The sequence below is a fragment of the Thamnophis elegans genome, chromosome 10 (genome assembly GCF_009769535.1).
Source record: "Thamnophis elegans isolate rThaEle1 chromosome 10, rThaEle1.pri, whole genome shotgun sequence".
Lineage (NCBI taxonomy): Eukaryota > Metazoa > Chordata > Lepidosauria > Squamata > Colubridae > Thamnophis > Thamnophis elegans.
In genome coordinates this window covers 21,358,820-21,375,882 of record NC_045550.1, presented here as the reverse complement: position 1 = coordinate 21,375,882, position 17,063 = coordinate 21,358,820, and the positions used below count along the sequence as shown (strand labels likewise).

At 37.1% G+C, this 17,063-nt stretch overlaps 1 protein-coding gene across 1 annotated transcript in view; it reads right to left on the bottom strand.

Annotated features, from left to right (window-relative positions):
• CFAP43 (cilia and flagella associated protein 43) overlaps nt 1-17,063 on the bottom strand; it is a 65,402-nt gene that overhangs the window by 18,565 nt on the left and 29,774 nt on the right. Inside the window, exons 18-31 of the mRNA XM_032226040.1 lie at nt 16,541-16,709; nt 16,001-16,120; nt 14,406-14,483; nt 12,697-12,822; nt 10,544-10,648; nt 9,478-9,594; nt 7,847-8,053; nt 7,281-7,487; nt 5,840-5,929; nt 5,665-5,745; nt 4,130-4,255; nt 2,330-2,449; nt 2,141-2,248; nt 1,628-1,714 (exon numbers count right to left, since the gene is read on the bottom strand). Of these exons, the coding sequence (XP_032081931.1) occupies nt 1,628-1,714; nt 2,141-2,248; nt 2,330-2,449; nt 4,130-4,255; nt 5,665-5,745; nt 5,840-5,929; nt 7,281-7,487; nt 7,847-8,053; nt 9,478-9,594; nt 10,544-10,648; nt 12,697-12,822; nt 14,406-14,483; nt 16,001-16,120; nt 16,541-16,709 (1,741 nt within the window). The remainder of the gene's footprint in view (nt 1-1,627; nt 1,715-2,140; nt 2,249-2,329; nt 2,450-4,129; nt 4,256-5,664; nt 5,746-5,839; nt 5,930-7,280; nt 7,488-7,846; nt 8,054-9,477; nt 9,595-10,543; nt 10,649-12,696; nt 12,823-14,405; nt 14,484-16,000; nt 16,121-16,540; nt 16,710-17,063) is intronic.

Here is a 17,063-nt window from a genome sequence, read left to right as displayed (position 1 = left end):
TGCAAAGTATTAGTTGACTTCAAGGTGACATGGCAAGATCTTTCCAAAATAAGCAGCATACATAAAGAATTGAATGAGAAAGTGTGGTCAAGCCAGCTTAATCAAAGCCCTGACCCTTTGTAGCTTTGTGCAACATTGATGCACATACAGAAAAGTCAGGGCTTCAGTTATAGTGTTACAAATGTTATCTTCATTTTTGAGCTCCCTTAATGCTGTTGCACTTGTTGGCTGCATTTTTTTTGTAGGCAAAACAATAGTCAAGATGGGACTTGTGTGATTGAAGTCCTATCAACCTGTATGTGTAGACAACATCATGATAAGTACAAAATGGGCAGAGATTCAATTGCAGTCCTAACCAACATCTTGATTTTTTTTGCCATATAACCTACTTTACAGATGCTGCTGTCTTGCCCTTAGAACTGGATCCTTGAAAGAAGACAGAGAGAACCATAATGATAGTGATGTCTCACTGGTTTAAAGAAAGAAAGAAATGACTGCTAGTTGGATCTTTTGGCTTATGAAGTAGGTTATTTATCCATGCTATGACAAAACAATCTCCAAGACTATTATTGCTGTGACCTGCCAACAGCCAGCGGAACTGGCAGCAGAGTCGGACAGAAAGGAGGTTGGGGAGGAACATGGGCCAGTCCTGGGGGCTGAGGAAAACTCAGTCAAGGGCTCTGCATCGGAGGCAGAGGGGGAGCTAGACAGCAGTGAGGTAGAGGAACAGCTGGAGCCTGTTCCCAGTGTACGCATGCACAGAGCTGCAAAAAGACAAGAACAACTAAGAAAGCAGGGTTGACTTAGGAGTAAAGCCACATCTCTGAAAGTGAAAGGCCTCTCCCATAGAAAACAAAAGAGCGAACAGGGAGTGGGCTTTTGCAGAAAACAATTTGTTCATTTGGTCATTTCAAGAGTGAAAAGTGCTGTTTGTGATTATAAGAAACTCTGTGCCAAGTTTTGCCTTGCCCTGCATTTGGAAACTAGTTATTTGGCAGCTCTCTAAATGAGATAAGGTCCATGTTGATAAACATTCCTCTGAAGACTGTTTGCTAAGCCTTGCGGACTGTGAATGAATGGAATTCACAATTGTGTAAATAAAAGGGTTTTTGCTGGGACCAAGACTATGCTTCTTGCTTTTTAAGGAAGCCTGGGTCAGAACAATTATGTCCACTAATAATGAGCAATTACTTCAATATTTAAATAAAATATCTACATAAACAATCCCAAATTAAACTGGAAGTTGTTAATTGTCTAGCTTAGTCTAATCCATTAATCGAATTCAATAAACTTCAATAATTCAGTAATATTAAATGCCACAGATTCAGATGAAAAGCTGTGTTAATCTAGACTGGTGCTTCTCAACCTTGGCAGCTTGAAGATGTGTGGCTAAAGAACTCTGGAAGTTGAAGTCCATAAATCTTCAATTTGCCAAGGTTGAAAAACATTGATCTAGAGCAGTGATGGGTTTCAAAAAATTTTGGAACTTCTTCTGTAAGTGTGGCCTGCTTTCCGGGTCCACTGGTGGAACCTCTTCTAACCGGTTTGGTAGATTTGACAAACCGGTTCTACCAAATAGGTGTGAACTGGTAGGAACCCACCTCTGATCTAGAGTTTAAAGTCTTACTTTGTCTTCAGCAATTAATATGTCGTAGGCTTCTCTAAAAGCATCCACTTCTGCTTTAGCTGTCTTTACTGCTTCACTGGATATTGCCTAGCAAAATAAACAAGTTGGGTATGATTGCCTTTCATTGGAACATAAGATGTTAAATCACGTTAGCACAATTAGACGGGTGATTATATGCAGGAAACATCCCCACCCCCACCCGACTAGCTTTATTGAGTTCAGCATGTCCCTGCCCTCATTCAGAAATGTAAGACATTTTCTTAATCACATGAAAAACTACAAACAAGCAAAACCTATTTTATCAGTGGTATGTGAACCAGTATATGTGAACTTTTGTGAAATGTAAGGGATATTTATAAAGAATTATTGATGATATTTTCAAGAAGTTGAGGGAATTTTATAAGATAATTATTTGCTGAATGGGCCACTTTGACTCTAAAAGGGCAGGTGTCATGAGAAACAAATATTTTCTCAACATCTCCCTCCCCCCCCCCACGCCTCACATGTTCTTGCCTTTTCCTTCCTTTTTTTATTAAGGTGGTGATGGAGTGCAACTTCTCTTGAGGTCAGCTCTTCATCCAAAAGCAGTGAGAAGAGGAGGTTAGTTATTTTGAGTTCTTCCTAGTAAAAGGTTTGAAAAGGGAACAAACAGTAAGTGCTGCTTATATGGAAGCAAGGATGATAAATATTATTCAAACTCACCTGGTATATAACCATTTCACAGTGGACTTTTTTGTCAAAGAGCCTGTTCAGGATTTCATCAAATCCTTGAGTATTTTCCTGAATTGAACCCTGAAGCTTTTTCAGTTCAGTTTCTAGAATCTGTGAAAAGAAAAGGTGCAGTGTCTTTATATATGACAATTTTAATGGTAGGTAAGAATAATACATAAGAAATGCCTTTTCAATCCTAATAATCTCTTTTTATATTTTTCCTAGACAATTATGTTTGCAAGATGGAAATATGGAAATTAAAAGACCAAAAAGAATTACAGATGTGAAGTTTATGAGCCAGAATGACTGAAAAATTCATCAGCTTCTATCTCTCACCACTCTATAATCAGAGGAAGCTGAAAAGGTCCTGAGCAAACAAAGAGGAGAATTGGAATCATCCATCTAACTTGCTGCCAATTTAACTATTTATTTAGCAGCTCATTTTCACTCAGTTAAAGAGTTAATGAAACATATTTTGAGAAAAAAAGTTTTCCAGTGGCTTTAATTTCTTTGAGAATTTCCTTGTAAACTCTCCTGTTTTCTCTTCCAGTATGTGAAAAAGCTTTATATAAAAATAAAGCCAATATATAAAGCCAATTTGATCTAGTGATTAAGACACCAGGTTAGAAAGTGGAAGACTGTGAGTTCAAGTCTCACCTTAACTATGAAAGTTAGCTGGGTGACCTTGAGCTAATTACCCTCTCTTAGCCCAATTCACCTCACAGTGTTGTTGTATGGAAAATAGGAGAAGAAAGATGTGTTAGAGATGTTCTTGAGTTAATTGTAAAAATAATAAAGGCAGGATAGAAATAAAAATAAACAAATATCCCCAATAGTTGCAATCTGATTTAAATATATCAGTTTCTGATTTAATTAAAGAAATTGGATTGGCATATCAACCTAAGATGAACTGATGGATGTCCAATGACTATGGTTTAGTTCAGATAATGCATTAATTCCAGCCAAACAAACTACATATAATTAAGACCTAATATGGTCGGAATTAATACCAAGCTATTAATAATATAAAAGAAAAGTCCCTTCATCAAAACTCAGGTTTGTAAATGTACTTTACAAGGTGGCGCAGTGGTTAAATGCAGCACTGCAGGCTACTGCTAGATCAGCAGGTCAGCGGTTCAAATCTCACCGGCTCAGGGTTGAATCAGCCTTCCATCCTTCCGAGGTGGGTAAAATGAGGACCCAGATTGTTGGGGGCAATATGCTGACTCTCTGTAAACCGCTTAGAGAGGCCTGAAAGGCCTATGAAGCGGTATATAAGTCTACTGCTATTGCTATTGCTATTTAATGACATTAAGAAAAACTTAGAGAAAAGCTACTCTTAGTTTCTTAGTCATTTAAGTTGAATGGAAATTTAATTTGTTAAGATAATTGGTCCGCTAGTTTCTTGTGAATTGTACATTATAAAAGAATAGCACTTAGAAAATAATAAAAGTAAACAACTAAGATGGCATGTTGGTGACATCTAATTCTGTCTATGGCAGAAAAAGAAATTAAACTGAATACAGGAAAACTGACATGATCTTTGTCTTATGAGGGAAAGTGAAGACTGCCTCATTCTTGCTTAGACATATTACTCATTCCTATATACTTAACATTTTGAATATAAAATGTAATTCTTTTTAAATGTGGCAATGGAATATTTGGAAAAGGATTAAATTGGTCATATTTCACTATGTTTGATTTAAAGTAGTCAGGAAGGCTTTCCTAATAAAAAATGTTCCACCCTTTAATGAAAGAGAAGCTTAATAATCTTTCTTTGTATCTGTTTACCTTTCGATGTTTTTCTCTTTCTTCATTCAGTTCCTTAACCTTTTTTTCATACTCCTTATATATTTTTCTTTCTTCTTCACTCCAAAGGGCTTCTTCTTTTGATACAAATGGAGGTGGTGGAATTTCCTGAGTATATCAAAGAAAGCATTTCAGAAACAACAGTGGACATTGAATATTTGCAAAAACTACAAGATTTAATTAAGTTCCAGAATGTATTTTCAAATGATATTCAACAATGCATCCATCTTCTATGTAATATGAGAATAACATGCTTTCCAATCCCTCTTTGGTATCTGTTGAATTCTATAGAAAGCCAATTTTTAACAGCTGAAGTTTAAAATAACTTTAAAAATAAATGTTTGTAACCTTTTAAAATTTTGGGTTCTTTGCATTTTGAAAACTCCAATTTGTTATGACAGGGTCATGGAATCAGAGCATGAAATCTCTCATATAATGTACTTTGTGATACAATTGGTCCTAATGATACTTTGGAAGTACATTGTTGCCTGTCCACCCTTATGACTCTGACAATACTTAAGGGGCAGGTTAGTCAGCTTCTTCTTCTGAGGAAGCAAGTAATAATATACACGTTGCTGTGTTCTTCAGGATTGTTACAAGTTCAACACAGGATATTTCTGATATATGTGCTGCTAGCACACTTCTATGAATACATGTGGCAATTGCAGCTTTTGAAATTCTATGGATGATTTAGGAATAGTGATGGTGGTGGTGGTGGACATGTGTCCCCATTCCTTTCTTTCCCAGAGATGCATCTGTTGATTATAGTTCTTAAAATGTTGTAGTTTATATGATTACCCTCTCCCCTGTACAGTTCCTACCACTATGCAATTAGCCTGAATTTCTACAGCATCAGAAAAAAAAATCACCAAATCAAACAGTTAATTTTTCATTTGGATTATGCAGGATTGAGGTAATGTTAAGATATTCACAGCTGTGTTCTTCTCAAGGTACCTTAAGAACATACAGTGTCCATATTGCTTTAACTGTTAGTCTGGAGGGAGTAGGTTGCACTTATTGCCTAAGCCATTGGGAATAACTTCCTCAGTTCTGTAAGTTCTGTGTTTTATGACCTTTACTCTTTATAATTCAGAATGTTTGCTGACATTCTTATTTTTTATTCATCCATTCATTTTATTGTATTATTTTTATTATTTTGTATATAAGAACATGTACTCTAATATATGTGGACACCTGTGGATGACATGCTTGTAAATTTAATATTTATTGCATGGTTTAATAATTCTGTTGCCTGCATACTGAAATTCTTTATTTTTTTAATTCTGTGTGTGCAAACTCAGCAATCTTTCCCTCATTCTTTGTCTTTTACATGCATTTTGAGGTAAATCTTCTTTCTATTATCTTCCTCCTTGCCTGCCTATTGTCCTACCTAAATTTTTCAATTGCGTCTCTTTTGATCAGAGATAACCTTTGGGGACACACACTGATAATGAATATACATTACATTAGTTGTTAATCACATGAAATCTTTATGATTTAATACAAACATAACTCACCATCTTCAAAATATCTTCCTTTTTTATTTCAAGGACACCATTCATCATGTCCATAAGGCCACGTTCTCTTGCATTGTCACTCTGAAGAATGGCATAATAAAAGATCAGATAAAGATTAGAGAAAGGATCAAACTAGAAAAACCATGGAAAATAAGGCTCTGTCACATCAGGCTACCTGGGCAGCAAGTCGTCTTTTATATTCAATCCGAGCCATGATTTTGTTTTTTGCCTTCTGCACTGGAGTTAAGTACTTTTCTACTTTAATCTGTGGGAACAAAAGATGAAGTTTGGCTTCTTCTATAAGCAAGTAATGCACATTTTTCCTAACAAGCTCCCCAGTACAATTTTCTTTAAATTTTTACTTAATAACAAACATGGATTCTTTTAAGCCATGAGTACCCTACAAGATTTAAATACTGGAATTCTACAATGAGAGAGCATACTTAAGATTGTAGAATAAGTTAATAATTGTGTTATCCTGGTTTAAAGATTACTTTTATACATGAGGTACGACTATTATATATTAGTGTAATTGGAAAGAAAGGTTTGTCGCTATCTTAATAATGTTTTAATTATTAATAAGTTTTTATCTGAGCCACATAAATGTGTAATGATTTAACTTTTCTAGCTAAGTAAACAACTAGTATCTCATAAGATTAAAAATCAAGATAGAAAATATTAAAAGCCATAACAAAAACAGGCAACCCTATGCTCTGTACATTTCACTTGTCACCCAAGAAGCTTTTTCAACTGTGAGAGACGAAGAAGCTTCTTGGATGAGAAGTAAAACATCTTCAAACAAGCAAGCCCAGTTGCCTTTTGAAAAAGCAACTTTGGGACAACTACGACATGGATGACTGAAAATCTCCATAGACAATTAACATTGCTATACACCCGGCATGGCGAACCTATGGCACGCGTGCCACAGGTGGCACGTGGAGCCATTTGTCAATGGCATGCAAGCCATTGCCCTGTCAGCTGAATTCATCCTTTTTAAAGGCATTTTCGCCCTCCCCAGGTTCCAGAGGCTTTATAGGAGCCTGGGGTGGGCAAAAAGAGCCCCCCGGATGCTCTCTGGAGGCTTCAGGAGCTTCCCTGAAGCCTCCAGAGCGCAAAACGTCCCTATGGGCAAACAGGAAGTTCAGGAACAGACTTCCAGTTTGCTCGGAGGGTCTGTTTAACCCCTCCGGAGGCTTCAGGAACCTTCAGGGGGCTTCCCTGAAGCCTCTGGAGGACTAAAAACTACCCTACAAGCAAAAAGTGACTTCTGGTTTGCTCAGAGAGTCATTTTTTGCCCTTTGGGGGCTTCAGGGAAGCCTCCTGAAGGTCCCTGAAGCCTCCGGAGGGCCTCGGGGGGGGGGCAGGGGAGGCTGTTTTTGCCCTCCCCAGGCCCCTATAAAGCCTCTGGAGCCTGAGGAGGGTGAAAAAAGCATTGAAAAATGGGGAACACCTCTCATGCATGCATGCACACTGGGGGGTCATGCATTGCATTATGGGTAGGGCAAGCCCGCACAGGACCCCCCTCTACTCCGCACTAAGCCAAAAAAGGTTCGCCATCGCTGCTATATACATTCATTCTATCAAGTGAGAAGCATTAGGGATCTCAAATACCTGACCTCTGATTCTTGAACCACCAGTGCTCGCTCTGGTTTCTCATTGTCTGTAAGAGTTGGCACCCAGATTTCTTCCTTAATATCAAGCTGGTTAAAGATCTGTGATATTCTTATGTTCTTCTCTTTCACACGTGCAATTTCCAGCTCTTTCATTCGTGCGACTGAATCAAAATCCTTATTGAAAGATCTCTTTATGTTATAAATGATGTCCTGAGGTATCAAGGATATCATGGCAGTATTACAAGCAAATAGTATATAGTAATATTGCATGTGAAATAACTGAGTTTCTTAAGTGACCTCAGTTTAAAACTGCTTGCAATTCTGACCATTGGTCTCTAAAGATTCTACATTGATTTCATTGTTGAAGCTTTCTCTCCTGAAAACATGACATGGACATCCAAACGTGGCAACACACAAATTCCAGAACACTTAAATATGATTTGTGTAAAACCCAATTTATAACTACCTGAGTTATTGCTCAGTTATTCTTGCTATAAGATATAGAATACTTTACAAGAGCAATCCTGCCTATGTATAGTGGAATAAATAAACAGATATGACAAACTTACCCGTAGCAATATAATTTGACTTATTTTCTCCTCTCTAGTGTGCAGTTCCAGTTGGTTATATAAAAGAGATGTGTTCCCACCATACGTTGCGCTCAGACTCCCAACCAGAGCATCTATTTTTTTTTCTTCTTCTCCTTCTTCTGTCTTTTCCCCTTCCTCTTTAATGCCTGAAGGTTGGGCATCAAATTCCACAATCTTCTTTCGAAGCTGAGTGAAATATATATATAGAGAGCGAGAATGGAAGCAGTGAGCTTCCTCTCATATTTGGGCATACCAGGGGGTTGTGACACTAAATATATATATATGTAATATATGTAATATATGTAATACACACACACACACACACACACACACACATGTTGTATTTGTGCTGATAAATAAATAAAGGGAGCTAGTATAGATCTATTTCAAGCTATTTAGCTCTCATCAGTTAGCCATACCCTTACTGGGAATCGAACCTGTGCTGTATTGCATCTTAGGCAGATGTGTTAACTACTAAGCCACAGAGTTCGACTCCTTATCAGCCAAGCCAGGGTGAAAGGTATCTATTTAGAGTTACAACCCCCAGTATGCCCAAATATGGGAGGAAGATCACTACTTCCATTCTCTGTCCTTCGGCTCGTCACAAGAGACCATCCAGACAGAAACCCAATATTTTTACTATTGGCTTTTTACCCTGGCTTGGCTGATAAGGAGTCGAACTCTGTGGCTTGTAACAAAATGTAACAAAAAGGCAACAGTAAAAATATTGGGTTTCCGTCTGGATGGTCTCTTGTGATGAACCGAAGGACAGAGAATGGAAGTAGTGATCTTCCTCCCATATTTGGGCATACCAGGGGTTGTAACTATATATATCAGAATATTGTTAATATCATAAACCATAGTAAATTTTTCAGAAAACATTTATCTGAAATAGAAGTTGTATTTCAAGACCCAGAAGGCAAAACAATGGAATACTGTAAGTTTAGAAGAATAGAATAGAATAGAATTTTCTATTTTTTTCTATTTTTCTAATTTTCTATTTCTATCTGCAAATTTGATGAGTTCCCCATCTATCCCCTTATCCAAATTATTGATGAATATGTTGAAGAGTACTGGGGTCTAAAATAGAGCCCTGGAATACCCCACTGTGCACCTCCCTCCAGGTAGGTGCAGTTCCATTGAGGGCTACACTGAGGTTGGTCAGACAGTTACAAATCCATCTGATGGTGATGCTTTCTAACCCACATTTTTCTATTTTATCAAGTAGTAAGTTATGGTCTACTTTGTCAAATGCCTTACTGAAGTCCAAGTAAATTATATCAATAGCATTCCTCTGGTCCACTAGTTCTGTCACTTTGTCAAAGAATGCAATAAGATTAGTATGGCATGATTTGTTTTTGACAAACCCATGTTTGTCAAATATATTTATCTTATATATTTATCTTTGGGGGGTGTTTTCTGTTATGTGAATAATGTACGTTAAAAGCTATGAAATCTTTTATAAACTAGGCTCTAGATGAATAACCTACCTGAACCATTTCAGCATAGGAATAGTTAAGAGAAACACTGGAATATAAGAATCATTAGACAATGTAAACCTGACAATGAAAATTATTTATCCTTCTTAGGAAAAAAAAACAAGATTCTACCTTCATATCTATTGATTCAATCTTCTTTAAATACAAAATTCTTTCTAACATTTGATTTTCTTCTGGGCTCCGTCCTTTCATTGGATAATTCTGAACTTCACAAGAAGAATGGAAAGTCTTTGGAAAGAAAAAAAAAGCAAGTATAACTCATGCTGTTTCCAAATACAATGTTTAATATAGTTCTAACTTACAAAAGCTTTATGTTGTACTATTAGAGGTGTATTATTCTACTATTAACTGATTCTTTCTTTTTAAAGCCATCTTCTACTAAACAGTAGGATGTTCTCTCATATGAATTACTTTCATGATGCTGTTCATAATTGGGTAATAGTTTTGGATGAATTATAAGTAATTAGTTAACAACAGTATTTGGGACTTAAAATTCCATCAGTTATAAAGTACATCATTACGTGAATGCAATGACTTACAATAACAATTCCAGCAGTTCCATTGTGGTCATTAGGCAATTCTTGCATGGTCATTAGGTGCAATGTCATGTGATCGCCATCTGCTGGCTTTCCATTAAATTTGCTGTTTGGAAGCCACCAGTGAATGTCGCCAATGGTGGTCACATGGCTGTGAGATGCTGCAACTGTCATAATTTTAAGCCTATTGCTAAGCACACAAATTATTATCAAATAGCAATAGCAATAGCAGTTAGACTTATATACCGCTTCATAGGGCTTTCAGCCCTCTCTAAGCGGTTTACAGAGTCAGCATATTGCCCCCAACAACAATCCGGGTCCTCATTTCACCCACCTTGGAAGGATGGAAGGCTGAGTCAACCTTGAGCCGGTGAGATTAGAACCGCTGAACTGCAGATAACAGTCAGCTGAAGTGGCCTGCAGTACTGCACCCTAACCACTGCGCCACCTCGGCTCTGTAAATGACCACAGGGGTGCTGCAAAGGCTGAGGAACAGCAGTAAGTCTCTATATTTAGCATCATAACTTAAAACAGCTGCTAAACCAAGGACTACCTGCAGTATTTTCCTAGATTTAATTAATTTAAGCAATGATTGACTTTTAGTTAAAGCAGAGTAAAAGTGAGAAAGGGAAAAAAATTACCTTAATTGAACGTCCTTTAACCAACATGGTATCCCAACACTCTTTTTTGATCATCTCACGTAAATAGCAATTGGCTAGATTTTCCATCTCTATATCCTTCCTCACCTTTATCATAAAACAGAAAACAAATGAGGATGCAAAATCCATTTGGTTTATATGTCACTCATGTTAACCCTGGACTCATGTAAATCATGCAACATATAATATTAATCAAAATCTTATATATCACAAAAATCTTAGAAAGCATCCAGATTTAAACATTTGCTGCTTGAATTATGTTGATAGACAAAATATCAATTTGAAAAATCTGTATATAAAGTAAAAGAAAGCTCTTTTCCTTAATATCGGTGACATTAATATGGTGGCCTTTCAGCTCCAACGGTCCTTGGAGGAAACCAGTTATCTAGATCCCTTCCAGTCCGGCTTCAGGCCTGGCTACAGCACGGAAACCGCTTTGGTCGCGTTGACCAATGATCTCTGGAGAGTCAGGGATGGAGGTCATGCCTCCATCCTAGTACTCCTTGACCTCTCTGTGGCTTTCGATACCATCGACCATGGTATCCTTCTGCGACGACTGCGGGAGGTGGGGGTGGGAGGCACTGTCTTACGGTGGTTCTCCTCTTACCTCTCGGACAGGTCGCAGTCGGTGTTAGTTGGAGGGCAGAGATCGACCCCTAGGCCCCTAACGTATGGGGTGCCACAGGGTTCGGTCCTGTCCCCCCTCCTCTTTAATATCTACATGAAACCGCTGGGTGAGATCATTCGACGGCACGGGATAAAATACCACCAGTATGCGGACAATACACAGTTGTATCTGTCCGCCCCGTGCCAACTCAATGAAGCGATGGACGTGATGAGCCAGGGCCTGGAGGCTGTTAGGGACTGGATGGGGGTTAACAAGCTTGTTCTCAATCCAGATAAGACCGAGTGGCTGCTGTGCTTCCCTCCCACTAATTGGCCAAGTTTTCCATCTCTCAGGCTGGGGGGTCAAATTGTACACCCCTCAGATAGGGTCTGCAACTTGGGAGTCCTCCTGGACCCACAGCTGACTTTTAAACACCATTTGTCAGCTGTGACCAGGGGGGCATTTGCCCAGGTTCGTCTGGTTCACCAGTTGCGCCCCTACTTGAACCGGGAGGCTCTCACAACAGTCACTCGTGCCCTTGTGACCTCTAGGCTTGAGTACTGCAACGTGCTCTACATGGGGCTGCCCTTGAAGAGTATTCGGCGACTTCAGCTTGCCCAGAATGCAGCCACGCAAGCGATCGTGGGTACGCCTCGTTTCACCCACGTAACACCTATCCTCCGCGAGCTGCACTGGCTGCCTGTTGATCTCCGGATTCGCTTCAAGGTGCTAGTTGTCACCTACAAAGCCCTTCATGGTATTGGATCTGGATACTTGAGAGACCGCCTGCTGCCAATTACCTCCACTAGACCAATAAGATCCCACAGACTAGGCCTCCTCCGAATTCCATCAGCCGCCCAGTGCCGACTGGCGACTACTCGGAGGAGGGCCTTCTCTGTGGCTGCTCCGACCCTGTGGAACGAACTCCCCGTGGAGATTCGTACCCTCACCACCCTCCAGGCCTTCCGCACAGCCCTTAAAACCTGGCTGTTCCGACAGGCTTGGGGCTAAAGACTTGCAGCCCCACTCCTAATGGTATGATTGTTGTGTTTTTAGTAGTGTATGGTCTTTTGTTCTGTAATTTGTTTGTTTTTCCCCCTCCCTTGAATTGTGAGCCGCCCTGAGTCCCCTCAGGGAAAAGGGCGGCATACAAATAAAGCAAATTCCAATTCCAATTCCAATTTAGATGTGTAAATCTTGTGTTACTTATATAATAAAGTAAAAATTGTACAATTGTGACAAGGATAATTTTCCTTTCTTAGATTCTACAGCTGAAGAAGAAAATACAAAAATGAAGGCAGAAATAAATAAACCAGTTCCTTAGGATAAGCCCATTCCAACTTCTGATTTGTTTATTTATTTGAATGGTGATCTTTATAAATATGTAAATCTAGCCCTAATGAATAATATATACTGTATAATTCTGATTGACTTTTAAGCATTTTAGAATTCCTCTTATTCTCCATACAAACTTTTTATTTGTTCAGGACAAATAAAAGTAAATTGAACCCCAACAAGTTCACCATACCCTTTCCACTTCTGAAGCACTGTGTATTTGCTGTTTCTCTTGTTCCTCTACATCCAGATTGAATTCCTGTTGGTCCAGTTTCTCAATTTTAGGTGCAACTGAATTTTCGAACATCATTTCTTGAATCTATTTTTGAAATGATAGAAATTAATAGTGAGGAAAAGATGTATTTGTAAAAGAATGGTGAATCTATGTCTATCCTAATATACTGTGTGTTTGAAGTATAATTTACAAACATGCAAGTTTTAATAATAATAACAAATCACTAGCCATGCTAAGTTTAATGTGAGTGGAAATGCAACGCCATTGGACATCATAAAGAGACAAGGAGTATGACTAATATCTTTCCAAATAATTGAAAGACTGCATTTCCATATAGTTATCCGTGCCGGTACTACCTTTTCAGCAACTACACAAAGCACATTATATCTTTAAACACAAGAATAATACAGATCCATTTCATATCAGGAAAGTAATGGAAATTCTGAATCCAGAAATATATATGTAATCATTTGATAGTATAAGTGCAAAGAAATCATTTGCACTGTGAATTAAAACTGACGTAGTCATTGCGAAGAACAAGGGACTCTAGTATGAAGATTGCTAGTTTAGATTCATAGAACCAATCTAAACAGTAAGCAGTTATTTCACACAGCAGTTGGATTTACAAACAGATCATTTTCTGTGGTCTCAAAATAACTGTCAATTTGAAGGACTGCAATAGTTATTTTGCAATTATTATATAATTCCCAATATGTAGGAAATTAAGTATACATCTGAAAATAAGCACCTGAGGCCTAAATAAGGATATGTTATCTATGAGAGCTAGATGGTGCACTGTCTCTCCAACCAATATTATTAACACAGGTTTTTTTTAAGGTTGAAATATCACCAACTTTCACAAGGTTCTGGCATTGTGGTGTGAGATCATAGAAAAATCTCATGAGATTTTGCAATTTAAAAAGATATCAAATGATTTGTTTTCCTGAAAAAAGACACCAGATCATCATATTTGATGCATGGTGATTGAAAGGACATTTTCTCTGCAGATGTTACTAGGTGCAAGTTAACTTTAGCTATAGTTATTAGATGAGTTTGTGTGCTGTTTTACTATCTTACATTAAGTATCAAATAAAAATGACAATGTTTAGTTAGAACACCTTTCTAAAAATTACATTTTTAAAGTTATAATATTATAAAATTGAAACGGGTGGTTTAGGCCAGAGTCCAAAACACTGCTCAGTACAGGAATCCAAAGTAAAACACAGAGTGAACTGAGTGATTAGTTTTTGCTAATCTGCTCTCAACTGACCTTCATATACAGCTGCAGTGGTACAGATGTTTCCCAACTAAATATGAAAGATATCAACATGCATGGAAAATGTCCCTATTATCTTTTCAGGTAAATAATTTGGCTATTTATATTCAACCCACATCCTTGTGGAATCCCACTATATGAATCCTAAGCAAGTTATTAACTGATGATTTTACCTAGTTTGGGTACTGAAACATCTGTGAGAAAACTTAGACAGCACCAAGGACCCCTCATAAGCAAGTTATGGCTGTATGGCAAAGGGAAAACAAAGGATTTAAAGACTGTATAAAAACCACAATCAAATAAGCTATGTTATGAAAGTAAGTATGAGAAACATAAAAGTAATGTCCTTATAGCACTTCTGGAAGCAGACTGGGGATTTATCAATGCACACCTTTTTACGAAGCACTTTAATTCCATGTTTTAGTTCTTTTCTCTTTTCATCAAAACGGTCAGTTTCATCCTTGATTGCCTGAAATTTCACAACAGACAGAGGAATGGAAACACTGCAATTTTTGACATACAAAGCAAAAAAAGGTATACTTGCATTAAAATGGGAAAACTACATTTTGTAAAAGTCCATAGAGATTCTCAGTCATCATGGTTGTCCCAAAGATGCTTTTTTAGGAGGCAACTGGACTTTCTTGTTTTTTTTCTTTGAGGACATTTCACTTCTCATCCAAGAATCTATATTTTGTAAAGTAAAAAAAAACCAACCACAACCAACCACTATCCCCTACTAGCTCTTTTTCCCATATTAAGATTAAATAGTACAAAACCTGAGAAAAATAGCGGATCAAGTCACTTCTAATCCATTAATCTATAAAAGTTCAAGCTTTAAATAAACTTCCATATTTCATGTAGAATTATGTGCTATTTCTAGTTTGGACTGCAAAAATTCTAAGGAACAACTGGACTACTTACTCAGACAAAGACCTAGTTTACACATCTAGTACCTCATCCAAGAAACTATTTATTTGTAGAGAAGGAATTAGCAATGAACTAGGAACCACTGACTGCTTCCTTTTCCTAGTCCTTCTAAAATGCCTATATCTCAGTACAAGTAGATCTCAATTTACAATAATTCATTTAGTGACGAAAGTTACAACAGCATTGAAAAATGGGACTTATCACCATTTTTCATACTTACAACCATTGCAGCATCCCCATGATCATGTGGTTAAATTTTAGATGCTTGGAAAACTTATGATGATTGCAGTGTCCCAGGGTCATGTGATCACCTTTTGCAATCTTCTGACAAGCAAAGTCAATGGGGAAAACAGATTCACTTAACAATTGTCTTACTAACTTAACAACTGCAGTGATTTAACAACTATGGCAAGAAAATGTCTATGGAGATTCTCAGTCATCCAGGTCATGGGTTGTCCCAAAGGTACTTTTTCAAGAGGCAACTGGACTTTCTGATTTTTCTTTGAAGATGTTTCGCTTCTCATCCATGAAGCTTCTTTAGCTCTGACTAGATCCTTTCATTCCTCACCATCCAGTCAAAGCTGAAGAAGCTTCTTGAATGAGGAACATCTTCAAAGAAAAACAAGAAAGTCCAGTTCTCTCTTGAAAAAGCATCTTTTTGGCAAGAAAGGTAAAATAGGGCAAAACTCACCTAATCACTGTCTTGCTTAACTACAGAAATTTTGGGCTCAACTGTGGTTATAAGTAGAGGACTACCTATAATGGAAGGGACTAGATTGGGAAAAATAAAATATTCCTACACTCTGCTTTTTCTTAATTCTGACTTTTTCAACATACCATGGCTAAATCAATCATGGCATTCTGTAGTAAATGAATGTATTGCTTATGTAGAAGTAAGCATGTGTCCTATGTTGCTTGGTTTTATTCATAGTCAATTTCATAGGGCAATGAGTTATCAATTTTAATAAAACCACAATAAACAAAGAAAGAGACAAACTGCTACCTGTCCATTTTACATCTTACTATAATACTTCAGATTTTACTATACTACAAACGTACCTTCTCTGCTTTCTGATCTAACCATGAAGTCTCCTCAGATTTTGCTTGTGTAAGTAAATAGTATTCATCTTCATCAGTCACTTCTATGCTTGCTTTTCCATGTAACTTGAATGAAAAGAGCTCATTTACAATATAGTTAAATAACATATTGTATTGTGTTTTAGATAGATATATAATCTATATTTCAACTATGTTTAGTATCAGTTTCTTAAGTTTTTGCTATATATTTAATTTCAGGGTGGAAAGCACAAATTAAATTAATCTAAATGAATTATTTTACTGATCAATTATTACAGAATTAAGTATGCCATTGATTCAAGGGTGTAAGGACAGGCATCTTGATAGTTATGATTCCCTGTGAATGACCACACATCACAGGTCTACATAGCTAGTTATATTACTAATGAAATGAAAAAGAAAAATAAGATTCAATCACAAAGATTTTACAGCAAATAATTAATCTAATTCTAGCTCCCATTTTTATCTTCTCAATATTTATTCTATTGTTTATATTTGCTATATATTTAAATAGTATAAGACCTGTGGAGAACTAGTCTCAAATGATATGCTATATGTGGGTTTTGATGTTATTGCCCATTCTTCCATAGTTTTTATAAATGAGTTTTCACTGAAAATAGAGTGGTTAAGTTTGACTAGAAGTTGTGTCCCAAAGTCAACTGCATCCTTCATTTTGCGTTCCCCAAGCTTCCTAGAAGAATTAAAGAAAAAAAAAGTCAAAGAAAAAAATGTGGGTAAGATTGTTAAGCAATCCGTAATAGATGGGTCAAATATGATTTATAAAATAATCTTATGAATCCTTAAGAAGAACTTCAAATCCATGCTTTGTTTATCTTCACAAAGAAGAAGCTTTTTTGTTTTTAAAAGAAAGCATTTATTAGTGGGAGACAAGAATATACCCGATTCCCCAGTTTGGCAAATTTTCCAATGTTCAATAGGTTTACAGATTTTTATTGTAATATTTAATGCTTGCAGATTTCATCAAGCACTGAATATACTTTAAGTATCATAAAAGTGATTTAAATTTCCTTTCTTGCCTGAAGAA